Raw genomic sequence first — 19,647 nt, 5'->3', positions numbered from 1 at the left:
CAAAATCTCACACCATCTCATTGCAGTAGACCCAAACCTTTACCTTTTACCACAGCCAGTCAAAAACACCAGATTCACTAATTCATTACATTATACCAAACATTTAGCACAAGAACAGACTACTTCAAGTACAGCTTTTTTCCATTCACAGTTGTACTGTTGAACTCACTCCCACAAAACGTCATCAGTGTTAACTCCCTGGATATTTAGATATCTAACCTGTTGTAAATAATGTAAATGTGTTAATTTTTGTTTTGTTTTTGCACAAATTTTGTTTGTTTGAATTATTGCACAAAATTAGTTATTATATTTTATTAAGTGTCTGTTTGCGATGCGCCGACGTATAGTCATCAATGTAATGATGGATCGTCGTATGATGTAGATGTAGATGTAGATGAAATCCTTGAATATTCTTTTAATATTTTAAAAAGATATCATTATTTATAATAGTGTTACTAGTGTTATGTAATAAGATTGGACCAAATTCTTGCTACAATAATGTACAAGCTTGCATATATTTGCATTTATATTTGATATGTTTAAGCAAATATACTGCCATATGTTTGATACAGTTAAGATTCAGGCTGATACACAGCTGATACGTTAAGTACATGTATGATATCTCATGTGATTGAGTGATAAAACAACTTTTCATACATGTAATTGAGTACGGACATCTTGTCATCTTTATGTGAAAGATATAAGGGTACAGCTTCTCATTCTGGTAGAGAACCCAAGCTTGTCTCATTTGCATCTGATTTAGAACTCGATATCGATCAAGCTGTTTCATATGTATGTGACAGAGTAAGGGTACCGCTTCGCTAACACAGATGACTGATCCAGTCTCTTCTTAGACTACATCTTTTTGAGAAAGAGTAGTGCTGCTGAACCATCCGAATGAGTACTTTAGTGGACTGCTATAAGAATATTCTAAATGATATGCCGCTATAAAAGAATAAACCTAGTTTTATGATATTAGGATGTGTTTGGTGGAATACTATAATAATTGACTTACTGCTTTGTTATAACAACAGATCGAGCGCTGTGTTATAAAAATATATCTCTAGTCATTCTAGTGCTATGCTATAAGGATGGACAAACTTGTAGTTCTCAGCTATAAGAGTGTTCTTGGTGTAATGCAATTTGATTCATTAATGAGGCTTATATACATCTTATACTTTTAGTACATGTATCTCATTCATGAGTAACAATACAATTTCTCATACATGTTATTGAGTACACATTGTCATCTTTTTGTGAAAGAGTAAGGGGCAGGGCCAAATATTCTCCATGGTAATGAGATGTGCTAATGCATAAATACAACTGAATACCAATTAACATTTGCCTACCCTAAATGGTATTCCTTGAACTGACCTAATCACAAACTTGTACAGGTTAACTTAGTAAAATTCAAAGTCAATAGACCATGACTAAGGTGGCAGAGCCTAAAAAAATCCATGGAAATTAGATATGCTAATTCTTTTACAACATTCATATAGAAACAGAATTCTGAAAATATATAAAGGCAAGCGATTGCGTATTGAGGCTTGTTCTTGTTCTTGTTCTTGATGTTGATTATTGGTTTATCTATCATCTCTTTTTTAATTTGTGTATTTTAGTTTAGACCTCATCTATTAAATTAACTATCCAGTTGACCTCTGATGACCATATACAAGTGATGTAATCATAAATATAGATATGAAAAAGATTAAGCAACTTGTGAAATTGGATTTTTCTAGGTCTGTTTAATTTCATATTGTAGATTAAAAATATATACATGTTTATCATCGTTTTTACATGTATAAAAATGATTTTTTGTGGATCAAATCAGCCAATCAAATGATTAGCTTTGTTTTCAATGTTGACATCCTTTTCCTTTAAATACCTTTACATGCACAATGCATGCATTATCCATCTCTAGCTAACGGGTTAAATTGTAGTTCTTTTGAATAGGGATTCAATGTTTCTTAGCTTATTTTAACAAAATTTAACCATACTGGCTGCTTAAAGTGAATAACTGTTTCACTATTTCACCCCCATTATTGATTGAACAAAAATAATCATATTTTGGATTTTTTTGTATATCTCGTAGCTAGTGCCACTTTTATTATAAGCTATGATTTAGACTAAAGTTACATATAAAAGAGGAATTTTATAAGCAGTCAGACAGAAATAATTGAAATTTTGAACTAAATTATATGATAAAAGAAGATATGAGACAGCAACCCAAAGACAAATAAACAATAGTGTGACATCCAAGCAATATGATAAGTTATAAATCATCCTGTTTCTATATTAGTTGTGAATATTAAAACTAGAAAGAAAATATATCATATACATAAAATTGAGAATGGAAATGGGGAATGTGCCAAAAGACAACAACCTGACCATAGAAAAAAACAACAGCAGAAGGTCACCAACAGGTCTTCAATGTAGCGAGAAATTCCCGCACCCAGAGGCGTCCTTCAGATGGCCCCATAACAAATATATACTAGTTCAGTGATAATGAACGCCATACTAATTTCCAAATGTATATTTACATTTATTACAAATTTCATTAGGGTAAAATTAAAACTTTATTTCTTCTATTTCTTTAAGAAATTTTTGTCCATTTCCGCTTTTGTCCTCTGTAAATTATATCTGTTTCTTTTTATTCTATCTTCTACTGAACTCTGTTCTGCATGAGTAGACATCATTGAGCTGGAACATAAAACAAAATTGTTTATTAAATTAAGCAAACAATTAGAAAAACAGTTAGAATGTAAACCTACAAAGCAAAGAAATGCATACATGTTTTAATGAAAAATTAAAAGATTGATTCCTGGTTGCTTAACGTCAAGTGGAAACAAGGGTAAAACTTAATGCCCTCTCTACTACAGCATGGGCATAAAAAATGAAAGAAAAATTTGTTCAGTTTGTAAATGAGTAAGAGTTTATGTACCAATTCAAACCCATTGAAACTTTGTTTTCTTTGACACTACATGCAAAAACTACAAATTTAACAACTATTCCATTTATAAAGAACTCAAGAACACTAAAAGAAACACCATTCAAATTCAATTCAGGCATTAGTAATATATCACTTACTTTAAGAATCCTTTTTCATGTGATTTTGATCTTGCTTCCTTTTCTCTTTTCTCGTCCTCATTATATCTCTTCACGTTCTTCGTCCTATTATCATCTCTCCATTTAACATTATCCATCATTTCCTCTAACTTTTTCTTCTTTTCTTCTTCTGTAAGTTTTCTAAACATAAAAATCAAAAAATTAGGTCATGCATCACTGTGATAAATAAGAATGTGTCCATATTACACAGATGCCTCACTCGTTCTATTATTTTCTATAAATAAACTGATGAATGAATGCAGAGACCAACAAGAATGTGTCCTCAGTACACAAATGCCCCACTGGCACTATCATTTTCCATGTCCAGTGGACTGTGAAATTGGGTTAAAAACTCTAATTTGGCATTAAAATTAGAAAGATCGATTGGACTTCAAATACATCAAAAACTACCTTGACCAAAAACTTTAACCTGAAGCGGGACAGACGGACGGACGGACGGTACGACAGACGAACGGACGGACGGACGGACGGACGCACAGACCAGAAAACATAATGCCTCTCTACTATCGTAGGTGGGGCATAAAAAACATTATGCCCCTAGGTGGGAACCCTTTTTGGTTAGTGTATATATTTAGCTTATGTTTTGAAGACTGTTATTTTTCTTTTTTTTTGCTTTTAGCCATTATATTTTCCTTCTCTCTTCCACTTGATATTTAAATTGTGACAAAATATTCATGCAATAACTATGAAATAAATTTAATTTGAGTATCAATGTTATTGCATTTCATATTGGCTTAGTTTTTCTTTTGAGCATAAGATACATTGTACAGTTCATTTATAGATATATAGCGGAATCCTATATTAAAGAAAAAGATTTATACCCGCGCAGAAGGGATATTGAGTAACCATACCTTGGCCTAAAATCAGCTTTATTATATGTTGATTTGGGTTTTTGGACTGGAGATCTAGATCTGTGTTTCTTTGGAGATCTTGATCTCTTTCTTTTAGCTCCTTCATCATCTGGTGTCTGCTTCAGTTTCTTAAATCATATCATTAAACATTTTATTTAAGATACTGATAGTGTAAAATTATCAGATTGTTTAAGGAACGTACTAATACCTGAAAAAAAAGACTTTTCTGAATATAGGGAAAACTAAATGATGGAATTTTAAAATAGAATATAAGCAGATAGACTTAAAAATGTGCTGTTAGAAAATGGGGTCAATGTTTTTATTTTATCAGGTTTTATCTACCAACCCTTCTATGAAATTACCTAGGATTTCCATATTTTTGGTAATATTATTTTGTAATATATATGTATATCATCAACACTTAAATTTCACATTTCTTCACTTACAATAAGTCCATATTTTCTTGCAACAGGAACAACTTTTTCCTCTTCTGAACCTGAATCATGTCGCTTTCTGATTGGCTCTTCTTCAGATTCTGAATCTCTAACCTTATCCTGACCTTTATGTTTTTTATGTCTATCCGTATTATCTTTTTGTCTGTGGCTTATTTCGTTGTCTTTTGTTTGTTTTTCATGATTATAACTGTCTCTGTGCTTTTCGGCTTTGTTATAACGATGATGAGAAAGTCTTGATGAATCTTCATCAGAAGAGTCATGTCTGTGTTTTCTTTTATGATGATGGTCATCATCCGATAAAGAATCATGTCTATGTTTCCTACTTTCTGAATTTCTATCTCTGTCCATTCTTCTATTGTCTTTTCTATCACTTTTTGAACTTCGATAATTTTCTTGTTTGTACTTCATTCTTCTGTCAAAATGTTTCTCTGAATCTGAATCATGTCTGTGTTTACTTTCATAATCATCATGGTCTTTGCTGTGCTTGTGTTTGTGTTTCCTAGAATGTCTCGATGAAGAATCTTCTTCATCTGAATCATCACTACTCTTCTTTTTATGCTTTTTCTTCTTTTTGTGAGATTTCTCTTTCTGACTGAGAATTGATAGGTACATGCTGATCAGTTCATCGTCAGAATCTGATTTATCTTTCTTTTTAGATTTCTTCTTTCTATCTTCAAGCTTTAAAAACAGAACATTTACAATTAGAAAACTTTAATTTTATTCTAAAGTTGGGATATTTGTGTTAATAGACTGTCAGAGTGACAGCAAACTAGATTTTTTAACATTTATTTGTGTCCTTGCATTTTTCAATAACACATGTACAAGGAGCATAACTCCTGAATGGTAAAAGTGAAAATCATCAATATTAAACTTAACATCCATTTTGTCACCAGTAACAATATATTGAAATTTGAAAAGCTTTGGTTGAACAGTTCATGAGTAAAAGCATGAACCTGACTGGAAAGACCATTTTTCAATCTTTCAAGAACCATAACTCCTGAACGGTGAAAGTGAAATTTGTCAATATCAAACATGACCTCCATTTTGTCATTCATTTCAAAATTTGAAAAGCTATGGTTGAATGGATCAGGAGTAAATTTACGGTCAATTTTTGGCAGCAGTACATCACCACAAAATTTACCAAATTTACCAGTGGAATTCTTGTTAAAAAATCCTACCTGTTTCTGTAATCTTTTCATTTTCATTGGATTGTCTAAAAGTCTTCTCTTCACATCTTCTTCTTTTTGCCTGAAAAAGGACAGAATTACTTAATGCAAATACTGACTAACTGTAAATTCATAAATGTTTGCATCCATTTATTACTGTGATGTTGAATAATGGAAAAAACCTTGAGGTTAAAAATAACAATTTACAGATTTTTTTGTTATTCTTATTTACAGAAAAACTGAAAAAATTTGAAAGATGCTTTTAAAATTTAAACTTTAAGCTTTTACTTTTTATTTGATTTTAATTGACCTTAAAGCAGCATGATAATTTCTTTATGTTAAAAGTTATCTCCCCCGCAACTCTTTTCTTATGTTATCAGTTATTTCCCCTGCAACTCTTTTCTCATGTTAAAAGTTATCTCCCCCGCAACTCTTTTCTTATGTTGTCAGTTATTTCCCCTGCAACTCTTTTCTCATGTTATCAGTTATCTCCCCTGCAACTCTTTTCTTATGTTATCAGTTATTTCCCCCGCAACTCTTTTCTTATGTGATCAGTTATTTCCCCTGCAACTCTTTTCTTATGTTATCAGTTATTTCCCCCGCAACTCTTTTCTTATGTTATCAGTTATTTCCCCCGCAACTCTTTTCTTATGTTATCAGTTATTTTCCATGAAACTCTTTTCTTATGTTATCAGTTATTTCCCCCGCAACTCTTTTCTTATGTTATCAGTTATTTCCCCTGCAACTCTTTTCTTATGTTATCAGTTATTTTCCCCGCAACTCTTTTCTTATGTTATCATTTATTTCCCCCGCAACTCTTTTCGTATGTTATCAGTTATTTCCATGCAACTCTTTTCGTATGTGATCAGTTATTTCCCCCGTAACTTTTTTCTTGTGATAATAGTTAGCTCCCCTGCAACTATTGATCCTTTTTAGATAGAATCTGCTAACAACAACAGATAATGCATGAAAAACTACTGATATTGACCACCATCCATTTAAAGATTACCATTATGTACAACTACATTTAACTTTGAACAGTTATATACCAACCTGATTGCAAATAATGGATCTTCTCTTGCCTTAGCAGCCATGTCCAAGGCAATGTTAGCTTGTATACGCTCTGCAAATATTGCAACATCATCTGAAAGTGAAAATAAAATAATAATATGTAAAACAATAACATTAAAATGTAACCTGGTAACTGTTCAAACTTCATATTGAAAATATTGTTCTTAAGAGACTATCATATCTGCAGGAGCTTGCATTTACAAGATGACATACTTTAAATTAAGAATGGTTTGTGTGCATTTAATTATTGAAACGTCCATCCAAAAACAAAACTATCAGGAAATGCTACAAGCAATTATTGCTATAAAAAATAAAAAGGCAAGTTCTAAAAATCTTTATTTCTCTGAAACCTAATGGCTACAGTAAAATATCTCTTTGCAATACCTGGAAAAAATAAAAAGATAGCAAAACTTTCCCCTTCTGAAATGTCCTAATGATGTCTTTATTAATCACAACATTTTAAAAAAACAAAAAAAATCTTATTCTATAGTGAAGTATGACATGTACTTGGGATTCATATTATTGGGTTAATACCAATTTTCATGTGTTTCCACAAACTTAAATTTCAACGAATTTCAAATTTCTATCAGGTTGCAATTGCTACAGACTTTTGGCAAAGCCACAAAATCATGAACATCAATTTTCGTGGATACGGTACATGATTTTGTGTCATCAAAATCATGTACATTATCCACGAAAATTGGTGTTCATGAAAGTAAATGAATCTACAGAATGCAGATGGCCGTACATTGACTTATAATGGTTTACTTTTTTAAATGTTATTTGGATGGAGAGTTGTCTCATTGGCACTCACATAACATCTTCCTATATCTATTTGTAAAAAAATCTTGACTCAAAGACAAATATCTACCAAAATATAATTTTCCCTAGATCTTCTAAAATTTGGACACGGGAACATAAAATCTACAGTAAGGAAAAAATTTAATTTCTAGAAACAGAAAACCCTAACCAGGAGGTTTATCATCTTTTTCAATATGTCTGTCTATTCTTTTTCCGAGAAGATATTCCTCCATTTCTGGCCTGTCTCCCTTGTACATCCATTGTAACTTTTCTTCTGTTTTACTTAAAAGAAACAAGACAATTTATTTTAATCGTAGTGATTATTTCTATATTCAAACACTATCATGAAATATATACCTGTAAATGATATTTTAAATCGGAAAGGGACAACCCTTTAAAAAAATTCTGCAATAATTTGAAAAATGTACTGCATAATCATGATTTTAATATTTTCAGACGTGGTAAAAGGTGATTATTACAAACAAATTTATTGGTATTTTAGAATATGTCAGCAATGGTCAGAAGGCATGCCATAATAGTTTTAATATGTAAAACTGCACCAATGAAGCCAAAAGTCATTCTGTATTTGAATTTGGTAAACAGGACTTCAACCCTTGCTTGTACGTCTTCTGAGTGAGACCTTGGAATTTTGGCCTGCACTGTGTTCAGTGCCCTAGAACTCTTAGCCAATTAGACATATAACCATGATTATATTTGGACCCTTATACATTTGTACATGATATTAATATATACATGTAGTTACGATACTGTTGTAAGGTTTTTAAAGATGGTATATTTTGGCTTTAATACTGATGTCATTTTGTTGAGTTTCTTTTGTTACCTATTCTGACATCTCACTCTTGCTTCTTTTAAACTTGAGTTTTACTGTGTTTATTACTGTGTGTTTGTTTTTTCTACATTGGCTTGAGGTATAGAGGGAAGATTGAGATCTCTCAAAACATGTTTATCATCACCACATTTTTGCAGGAGCCTCTTGCCTTTGTTAGTCATGTATGATTTTTTATTTTAGTTCATTAACCTATTTTGGAGTTAAGTATATATGATGTCCATTATCACTGAACTAGTACACATTTTTGTTTAGGGGCCACCTGAAGCATGCCTCTGAGTGCTGGATTTTCTCACTGTGTTGAAGACCCATTCATGCCATTGGTGGCCTTCCAACATTTTTTGCTCTTTGATCAGGTTGTTGTCTCTTTAACACATTCCCCATTTCCATTCTCAATTTTATACAGATTACAGATGTTGAATAATGTCATACATTTCAAAGATAATCACAAGAAAATTATATCTTACTCTTTATCTCTCATAATTTCTTTAATCCTTTTCTTTTCCTCAGCATCCATAATTTTCTGTTATTTATTACAATCCTGGAAGGTTTTAAAATAAAATATGAAAAAAACAAAAAGTCACAATCAGGTAATGTTACTGTAGAAAAAAAATCACGAATACGGATAATTTTTTTTACAATTAACAGTATTCACAGTGTTTTCAAAATCTTTTTTTTAGCTTGAACATGTTGAAGTTCATTAGCATCACCAATACTACAAATCTGACATTGTTAGACAATTTTCATATAAGAAACATGTGTATGAACATGAATATTGTTTTAATTTGTAGGTTCTGTACTTAATACATGTATGTTATAATGGTTATACATGATATAAATTATTTGTATTTATCTCTCTCAATTATATATCCTTCTTTTTTTGTTTGTAAAAAAGTTGGTGAGGTATTTTCCTGGCTACAATATGTATTCCATTGAAATGATAAGTTGGATGGATCATAATAAATATATTGATAAGAACAACAAACCTTCTACACTTTTTAAATAAATATCATATAATATCTTGTTCGGTACATATAAAAAAAAATCCATTTCTTTAATGATCACCATTGACAACTATAACCTTATTTATACTTTTGGAATTTAGCTGAATATTGTCAGGGAATGACCTTAATTTTGTCTTCCAATAACAATTTGACATCTAGTGTTGCAGTAAGATGTCATAGCAAAAATAGCCTTTTTATAATCATAATTATTTTGACTATCTGAGATCAAGCAACAATCACTTTTTCATTATCAAGATTATAATGTCAATTTAAAAAAAAATAATTGTCAAATCTAATAGGAACTTGTGGTGTGATTTTAAGTAATGGCGTAATGGCAAACAAATTTGCATACAAGTCATGCAAGTGCACACAACGAGAATAAAAATTAAACTATTGAAGATGTTGATACACACATGTTTTTCAATTATGTCAATTACTTTGAACATTGAATGTTTGATTCAATTATAAACATATTTTTCAATTAAACGGTCGAATCGTCTTTACAAATAAACTCATCTTAGATACCAAGATTAAAATTTTATATTTACGCCAGACGCGCATTTAGTCCACAGGCACTGGTTTCTGTGATTTTTCGTATGGGCAGTCAGAGCTCAGACATAAATAAGTCTGAATTTGCGTTTGACTCATTTCTCCGTTCAGGTTCAACTTTTTACATCAAAATCTTGTTTTTTTATTTAAAACATTTAAATTTTAATGAAATATGGACATTAACAATTAATAAAATTCCAACTTGAAGAAATTCGATCCAATAATAAAAAAAGTTATTGCAATTTGAATAATTTTAGTCTTATATTTTCAGGTCTTTTCAGGTCCACTTTCAGGTCTTTAGTGTAACCCAGATTTAGGTCATAACGACTGTTGTCGATTTGAAAGTGTTACAGATTAACAGTTGGAAAACTTGAAAATAAATGAAGCTAAAATTGTTTATCAAAAGAAGAAACGAGTGTGGTCGATTTGACAGTGACAGTGTGGCAAAAGTTGGCCGAAACGTCTTACATCCACAGTCGAAGATATCAAAACAGAGTTTGGAGACTCTTTCATAAATTATAATCACAATATTACTTAGTTGCAGAATCGTTACTTACTTTTAGTTTGTGTTTTTGTGGGTTTTTTTACGATTTGATTGTGTTGCTTCCGTTTTTCGTATGCCTTTGGTCTTGATAAATCTGTCCGAGGGTTTCCGAAAGAATATTTTTTGTATGGAAGACAAGACCAGACGAATCATATTTTTAAAAATACTCCAAAAATGCATTTTTTCGGGAAGAAAATGAATTTAAGCTATTTCGTTTAAAAATAATGATAGAATAAAGAAAGACAGTACAATTCAAACTAAACCAGTATGACATTTCTTTCATCATAAACAAAAATAAGCATTCACTAGTGACATGTACAGCGTGCCATAAGCTGAACCACGTAAACAAAGGTCAAGGCCATATATTGCACGCTTTTGTATTTATACTTCGCATACAGTTTTTTTTTCAAAAGCAGAAAAATGTCAGACGCTAGTCAAGATGCAGAACTGAAGGGTGGCCATGCACCTGCAGGTATAAACAGAGGATCTAAATTTACATTGTTTGTAATCCATAATACCCAACTCGAAATGTTCCCACCAAACAAACAGCTGCTCAACATGGCAACATTTATTTATTTACAGTGTTTACTCTTAGTGAAACCTGAATTAATGCAAAACTGAAAGAATAATTATAAAAAAGCTAATAAATTATTGTTTCCTATTAAAGTCAGGCATTAGAATTCTAAATTTTAGTCACATTTATATTATTGTTGATCATCACAAGGTTTGATAATTATCTCTCTTGAGCAGGGGTAGGGTCAAATTGAGAAAAGCAATGTGTTGAGATGACCAATAATGATCTTTTATCGATATTTCACCTATTACTATTATGACGCTGTAAATTTCATAAGGTTCTAGCAATAACTTTTCATACATGTATCACATGACTCCGCAGAGAAAGGAAATTATCAGTCTGACAGCAAGATCGAAGCCGAAGGAAAATTTTGTAAAAAAGCGATAATACACCTTATTGCTATTTATCCAACATTAATGCACATCACAAAGGTTCCAGATAAAATTTTGATGTCATAATACAAAATATCTGATGCCACAATGGAAAAATTATTGTTGTATGCATGATTGTCAATAAATCAAGCCGCAAAGATAATCTTCACATTTTTCTTAAGGTTATCATTGTTATTGATCATTAATGTATAAATTGGTCCACTGACTCGCTATCTTTATATATACTTTTATTCAACATGTTCAATGTGCAGCTAGTGCTTTCAATAGAAGCCTGTTGCCAGTGAAAATCGGCAGATGTTTTATATTTAACCGCCTGGTTATGATATCAGAGATATAAATGGCTTTTTTCAAAACTACATGTACCCTTTTTTATTGAGAAAATATGTGTAATTTTCATCAAATTCGGAAATTTAGAATAAACCATGAATTTTTCTGAAACTTCAATTTACAGACCACCTTTCAAGAGTCAAACCCTGCTTTGAAAAATATGTAAGATCCCTCTTATCCCTTTAAGGCTTTTGTCATTGATGATACATAAATAGACCCTCAAATCTGCACATATAGTAATTTTAGGTATGAAAAATGTAGAAATGAATGTTTTTCAGTTTGAATTTGTATTTCTCATGTTTCTTAACATGCCAAATAGTCTACATTAAATCAACATGATCAATGTAATAGAAGTAAATAAATGTATAATAAGTGACTTCTTTTTTACAGTGAAAGTAGGTGGCATGAGAGTTGTTACTCACCAGAAGAATGAAAAAGTTGAAGGTGCCACACCCCCTCCAACAAAAGAGGAAATTGAGGAGTTTGGAGATGGGTCTGTATTCTTTAGGGTTTTCTAGATAAGCATGATAAGGATGTATGTCCGTCATGTCTGTATATTTGATTTCACGTTTGAAACACAAAATTAGTATCAGTGATTTTCTGTACTGAAGACTGTTTGATCTGTGGGATTCAATTCCTGAGCATGCTGAGATGCCCATTAGAATTATTGAGAAAATAAAATCACATTTATATCACAGATTTTGTGTCATACATGTCATACTACATGTACAAATATTATTTTGATTATGAATGCATGCTCTATATTCATGAAGGAATATTTAACTTTGAATTTGTTAAAACTTGTAACTTGTGTAACTTGTAAGGAGAGCCAGTTTTATTTTTTTGCGTTTTGCATGTTTTGGCAATTTTCATTATCTGTCATTCATAGAAATTTTCAACAGGGACAGTTTGGTCAAAGTCTTTATAAAATCATACATGTAGAGTGTTTACTTCAATCTTATAACAGAGACCAACTAATATTGATTTTAATAGTGAGAATAAAACAAACATGTGTTCAGAGTAAAACAAGCTCTGCCAAACTTTAGGAAAATGCTTCCATCATACATTGATCATGTTGATGATCTCCTTTGATAACCCAATTACAATGGCCACTATCATTTATCATGTTTACATAAAATTTTACAAAAATATTCTTTAAATTAAAAAGAATTCTGTTGAAATGCAGACACAGATATGAGAGAAGACATTAATCAATGTTTGGAGATACTTCTCACAAGGCTCAAACTTGAATTTTAATACTATTATTATGCCCATTGTAATGAATTATTAATAGATATAGGAAGATGTGGTATGAGTGACAATGATACAACTCTCCATCCAAATAACAATTTATAAAAGTGAACCATTATAGGTCAATGTACAGCCTTCAACACGAAGCCTTGGCTCACACGGAACAACAACATGAACAAGATATAAAAGGCCCCAAAATTACTAGTGTAAAACCATTCAAACAGGAAAACAAACTGTCTAATCTATATAAAAAAAAACGATAAACACTTATAAATTATATAAACAAACGACAACTACTGTACATCAGAATTTTGACTTAGGACAGATGCAAACATTTGCAGCGGGATTAAATGTTTTAATGGTACCAAACCTTATCCCTTTTTCTGAAACAATAGTATAACATCACAACATAGAAAAACACACGATAAAATATCAATTGGATATTTATACAGTTGACGATTTATCAATATATGGCTGTATTCTAATTTTCAGAGGTCCAAAATCTGATAAACACCATACTTCAGTATTGATATCTGGTGCTTTAAGTAAGGTAAGTAGCCATGCTAACTTAATAAGACAACATGCACCTAACTGTCATTCAAGAATCAAGTTTAAAGAAAATCAAACAATTACTATGGGAAAAAAGAAAAGAAAGATCAGAAAAGTCCAGGAAAAACACAAAAATAGTTTGGAAAAAAAATAGTGTTTATATAAATATGAAATTGAGAAATTTAAACTTGCAAAAAAACTAATCACTTAACAAAAGTTCCTTGCTTTGTAACATTTAAACACTGTTATATAATATATTATTACTGTTTTACTATTTCAGGGAGACAAAGATTTTTAAAGTAGTTTCTTTTGATACATTTTAACACTTCTATTTATTATTACTTTTTAACTATTTCAGGGAGACAAAGATTTCCCCCCAGAGGCTGTGAAGGCGTATCATGATAAGCCATTGCCAACACATGACAACAGACCAAATCAGAAACCTCAGATTATCCATCAACCAAACAAATATTGAACATACAAAAATAAAACTAATGGAAGAGACATATTTATGATTACGGAAATAGAAAACAAAGGATTTGAGTACTAAGGATTTGATTAGAACACTTGTTGATAGAAAAACAATTTGAGTTGTTATGGTGATGGGGAAACTTGAAGACTGTCTCTTTTTTTAGCAAATATAGATATCAGAATAATATTAATAATGATTCATCATTTAATCTTAAATTACACTTTTTGGGATTAAGTATGAAGTCTTATATTTAAATTTTTACCAGATAGTTTTTTTCTAAAAGTTAAAAATAAGGATAAAGCAGCTGTTTAAAAATATTGCATATTTTAGGATTTGGAAGAAATATAGGATTTAGAGCATTTATTATTTTTTGTTAAAATCATTTAATGTATTAAACGTTTGATTTTGAGATAAATTAGTTTATATGAGTGTTCCTATACAAGGATATTATATTGCTTGAAAAACATTTGACACTTATGTAATTATGAAAAAAATGTGATTTATGAAATTTTATTTTTTTCTTAATCATGTAAAATAGAAAAGAAAAGACAAATGTTGAGCATAATTTTTTTTTCTTTTGTGTTAATCAGAGAGATATATCATGTGCATTACAATTATACATATTGTTAAGGTTTTATAAATGTTAATCTTTTTACGCAGATTTGGTGCAAAAGAATACTTTTTCTTTCTGGTTGTTACGTTTATTTTATTTGCTGTTAATTCTTTAAAAGCTTATTAGCCATACTTTATATGTGCAGTATTTTTTTACAATATATTGAAGCCTGGGGTGTTTCTACTAATGCTTTTTCAAATTCGCAAAATTTTGTATTAACAAATTACTAAATGAAGAGCTTTCACAAGAATTTAAATTGATGGAAACTACATGGAAGTGACAAATTTAAAAAAGAAATTATATTAAAGTTGACGGAAATTGTTTACTTGAAACTGATTTATTTATATTTTCTTACAAATATTTGTTTCAGGGAATACATGTGTCGTAATTATACATTTGCTAAGCATTTTACTTACTGTATACATATTACTTAAAAACTGGTCTGGAAACAGTATTTTGATTGTCAAATGAATTTTAACCATAGTATTTTATACATGTGGTACACTGTAAATGCAATATAAAAGGTGTTCCAATTTTATATACAACTGGTATCCTTTCTTTATCTTTATTATCTAATTATATATTGCTTGTCAAATTGAATATTCTTACTACATGTCTATATGATTTTATTCCTTAAAAAATAGGTTTCCAAACGATTATTTCATCTCTTTGGTACCATACATTTTAGAAATGGTTGTGTTTATGAAATATATCAAATATGAAAAAGTGTTATTAAAGTAAAAAAGGTTTAAAAAGATATCAATTCTTATATTTCATTTTCTCAAGCAAAACAAAATCATGATCAATTTGGCAAAATTAGTACATATAAAATCAGTGAACAAAACAGTACTTGTATTTCTAATGGCATGTACAATTTTTATAACAAGGAATTTAAGATACCTTATTCCAAGTATGGTATTATAGATTTTTTTAAATATTCATGGTGTTGTAAACTTTGTTGAACAACATAAAATATTCAAGCAAGTGCTCAGTTCTTCAATAAAAGTAAAAAATGTAACATTTTGTTGTTATTAATGAAAATATTAGATCAGTAAAGTAGATAGAATAGTATACATGATAAAAGAAGATGTGGTATGAGTGCAAATGAGAAAAATCACCATCCAAATCACAATTTGTAAAAGTAGACCATTATATATGTTGTAGGTAAAAACAAGAAACCTTGACTCACACTGAACAGCAAGCTATAAATTGTTGCCCCCGTGAGAGAATTTTTTGGTAAAGTGTTGATAAGGTTCCTCTGCCAACTTGTTACATGTTAACATCTCATTATGGGTAGGCAACTCTATATTAAGGCAGCAGTAGTATACAGCTGTTTGAAACTCATAAATCCCAAGAGAAAAAAACAAATCCGGGTTACAAACTAAAACTGAGGGAAACGCATCAAAAATAAGAGGAGAACAACGACACAACAGAAACACAACATTAAAATGTAACACACGCAGAAACGAACTATAATATAACAATGGCCACTTTCCTGACTTGGTACAGGACATTTTAAGAAAAAAATTGTGGGTTGAACCTGGTTTTGTGGCATGCCAAACCTCCTGCTTTTATGGCAATGTTAAATATAACATTAAAACGACACCAGTACATGACAGGACTACATGACAAATAAATGGAAGAACATATAGTACAGAGAAACACACGAATAATGTCTAACAAAAAGTACTGGGTACCTATATATGTTTTTATAACTGAGAACTCTTGAATCCCATAAAGAATATTAATGATTTACCTTTTAGAAACTAAATGACTATGGGTGATGTCATTGTCCTTACACTAAAAAATATGTCATTGGTTAAATTTTGGGTGGTTCTTTTCACCACTGAACACCTCCACACTCCAACAACCACTAAGAAAAACTGTGATATTATACAGTAAAACGATAAAACTAATTAAATTGCGTATGATTAATCAATTTTTAGATTTTTATGGGCATCATTTTTATGTTAAAATCGATAATCAATATAAGGAAAAACGTCTCCGGATTCATAATCATTCATCACTTTCCGGATTACATTGTGTGTGTAATTGAAATAATAAAATTTAAATATATTCATAGTTAGTAATCAGTTCAAGTATCCTCGATCTCTGTTCTCGGTTAGATTTTGATATTTGCCTCTTCTTAATTGTTAGGTAAGTCTTAAACCAAGTACAAGGTTTTGGTGAACGCTTTGAAAATAATACCCAGAATGCATTAGATTCCGAAAATGTGGATTGTGGGCAGTTTTTTTACTATCACAAGGTGGCATGTTATATAAATGAATAAGATTGGGATTTCTGTCTACAGATTCAGGGCAACTTTTAAATACAATATTAATTTTTCAAACTCATACTAATCTCAGTATGTAGGATGAATAGATGGATATTAATGTTGCCAACATGTTCTGGATCAAAATCATACGCATGCCAGTCATTAGAATGATTTAAGAATAGATAGTTATCAAAGGTACCAGTATTATAATCTAATACGCTAGACACTGTTTTGTCTTTATAAATCCCCAGTCCCACTAGACCACGATCGCACCACGCTCACTGCGATCTAAAATAAATTCAGATCGCGGTGAGGTCGCGTAAGAGAGGCATACAAATGTAAATTTTCGTTTCTTTCACGTTGCAACTACGTCCTCGTTACGCTTCTACAACTCCCGCTACGATTATACCACGTTCTCATCACGCTTATTCTGCAACCTCACTACGATTTATCTAACTTACCACGATTTTTCTACGCTAATCACATTCTCACTACGACCTTACTACGATTTATTCGATTGCAACACGCTTCTACTGCGCTTATAGCACGCTCTTACCAAGACGATAATACGATCATACCACGTTCATATCGCGATCTCACAACGCTCGCAGCAATAACGTGAACATCATGTTCCATATAAATGCTGTTCCATTTCATTCTATTTCTGATTAATACGTAGATTTCTTGGAAATAATAGAGTTATGCCACCAAAATCTAACCGTGAGAACACGTGGGCGTGGTAATAGGAGTAGATGTAGAAGCATGGGAGCACTGATAGTAACGAATCCTGATCCAGCATAGATGTCGGAACGACCAATCTAACCTGAATCATACTACCTTATGTTGTTCCATCAAACTTAAAATAACGATGTTTATAGTGAACGATCGCAGGGATGACACCGATGTGTCAAGCACGGTTGAGCTGTTAAAGAAAAAGGACAAGAAGTCCAAATTACATACGAAAAACAAAACCTGGAGAGCTTTTACATATTTCATGTGAAAATGACAATGAAAATGATGGTCGTAGTATGAACGTCGTCAGTCGTAAGAAGAGCGCGATTATGACGGCCTGGGCGTGCTAGAATCGCACTATGGTCTTGAACAGCGTGGTGTAAACGTGGTATAGTCGTAGTTGGATCCCGTTGAGAACATGATGGTCGTAGTCAGGTCGTAATGACGTCGTTGTGAGATCGCAGAGAAGTTTCTACGAATAGAATCACGCTTTCGTTACGCTCTTGCTACGTTGATACAGCGTCATGTTATGTACAGATCTTTTTAAATACAATAAAAATGATGGACATCATTGTAGCCTAAAGTAAAATCACAAAAAAATACTGAATTCCGAGGAAAATTAAAAACGGAAAGTCCCTTATCAAATGGTAAAATCAAAAGCTCAAACACAATGAATGGATAACAACTGTCATATTCCTGACTTGGATACAGGCATTTTCTGGTGTATAGTTGTCCCAATGGTAATCTCTCTTTATTTTTATTAGTGAAAATGTGTTGATTCTACTGTTCACAACTTTCTCTATTTCAGTTACAATCCGATATGACATTTATTAACTAGGCAACAACAACACAAACACATGACAAAGGATCAATAGGAAAATATAGATAATTGAAACTCAATTTCAACTTCTTCAAAAACAACATATATAAAGCAAATGACGAAGTGGTCACGAATCAACAGGAACCTGAATGGTTCTTACAAAGACTATAATAATGAATGTTTGATACATAACAAAGGGTATTATGTATGATTATTTTTTCTATTGATTATGAATTATATTACAGTTATTACAAAAAGAGCCAAGAGTTCAATCGAATGTCTTCTTTGGTACAACGTGTACTAAAATACATATAAACGGAGAATTATTCAAATATTGGCGACAAAGTCGATTCAGATGTTTACACAAAGAAGACATATTGTCTACCTTATTTGTTTACTTAATCATTTGTTTAGCCGTCAATACATTTTCTTACTTTAAATAACTGGTCATTTGAAATATAAAGTACATATTAATCAGTATTAATTAAGGTACTGTGAATAAAAAGGAAGCATATTCATACTAATATGATCTACTGAATAACAGTATGCCTAACTTCAGTGTCTGGGGTACCAGCTTATAAGCCAGGTATTTTTGTTTTGTTTTTATACCAAACAAATGCGTGAGATGCAATACATGTAATGGTTTTGACTTTTAATGTAAGTATGAATAACGAATTGTTGAGTTATATTTCTTTTGAATGTATCTTATTTATCAATTGACGCGTGGAATGATACAACTCCTGGTGAACAGTTGGTACCCGATTATATCAGAATATCACTAGTCAATGCTAAGAAACCGACATGATTTGTAATTTTTAAGTTGATATATTTTAAGAAACCTAGGTGCTTCGTACATAACTGACCGTAGATGAATTCAGCTATACTTTTTTGTATATTCTTTTCGGTAAATCAAGTTTTCATGGTTCTATATATCTATAATCACTGGGTTTCATAAGTTTGTGTATGAGAGTTCCCGATGGGGTAAAATCAAGAAAAAAAAGCGTGGGACATACGAAATGTGTACATTTATTTTTTTTTTCATTTTTTCATTTCCGATTTATTCTTTTCTTGTTAACTTTTTTTTAATGCTAAAAGATTGTGTGTTTTTTTGTTTGTTTTTTTTTTAAACGACAATGAGACAATATGAACGGTTCCTATTATTTTCAATATTTGTTATTTTTGTAATATTTTATCAATAATAAAATTGTCTTTGATCGTCTGATACACA

The 19,647-nt window shown here is 31.0% G+C and overlaps 2 protein-coding genes across 2 annotated transcripts; one reads left to right on the top strand and one right to left on the bottom strand.

The window, feature by feature from the left end:
* Nucleotides 1–2,528: 2,528 nt before the first annotated feature.
* Nucleotides 2,529–10,532, bottom strand: LOC139502760 (pre-mRNA-splicing factor CWC25 homolog). The gene is made up of 9 exons (XM_071292339.1): nucleotides 10,428–10,532; nucleotides 8,785–8,858; nucleotides 7,640–7,752; nucleotides 6,652–6,742; nucleotides 5,611–5,680; nucleotides 4,424–5,110; nucleotides 3,978–4,105; nucleotides 3,088–3,246; nucleotides 2,529–2,700 (listed from the first exon to the last, which is right to left on the bottom strand). Exons 2-9 carry the CDS (start codon nucleotides 8,832–8,834, stop codon nucleotides 2,586–2,588), a joined length of 1,413 nt encoding a protein of 470 aa, XP_071148440.1. The 5' UTR covers nucleotides 8,835–8,858; nucleotides 10,428–10,532; the 3' UTR covers nucleotides 2,529–2,585.
* Nucleotides 10,533–10,538: 6 nt separating this feature from the next.
* On the top strand, nucleotides 10,539–15,610 carry LOC139502761 (death-associated protein 1-like). The gene is made up of 4 exons (XM_071292340.1): nucleotides 10,539–10,886; nucleotides 12,098–12,200; nucleotides 13,451–13,508; nucleotides 13,866–15,610. Exons 1-4 carry the CDS (start codon nucleotides 10,835–10,837, stop codon nucleotides 13,980–13,982), a joined length of 330 nt encoding a protein of 109 aa, XP_071148441.1. The 5' UTR covers nucleotides 10,539–10,834; the 3' UTR covers nucleotides 13,983–15,610.
* Nucleotides 15,611–19,647: the final 4,037 nt, after the last annotated feature.

Source organism: Mytilus edulis, chromosome 14 (assembly GCF_963676685.1).
Source record: "Mytilus edulis chromosome 14, xbMytEdul2.2, whole genome shotgun sequence".
Lineage (NCBI taxonomy): Eukaryota > Metazoa > Mollusca > Bivalvia > Mytilida > Mytilidae > Mytilus > Mytilus edulis.
The sequence above is the reverse complement of the archived record's forward strand: the minus strand, read 5'-3'. Positions and strand labels throughout refer to the sequence as shown.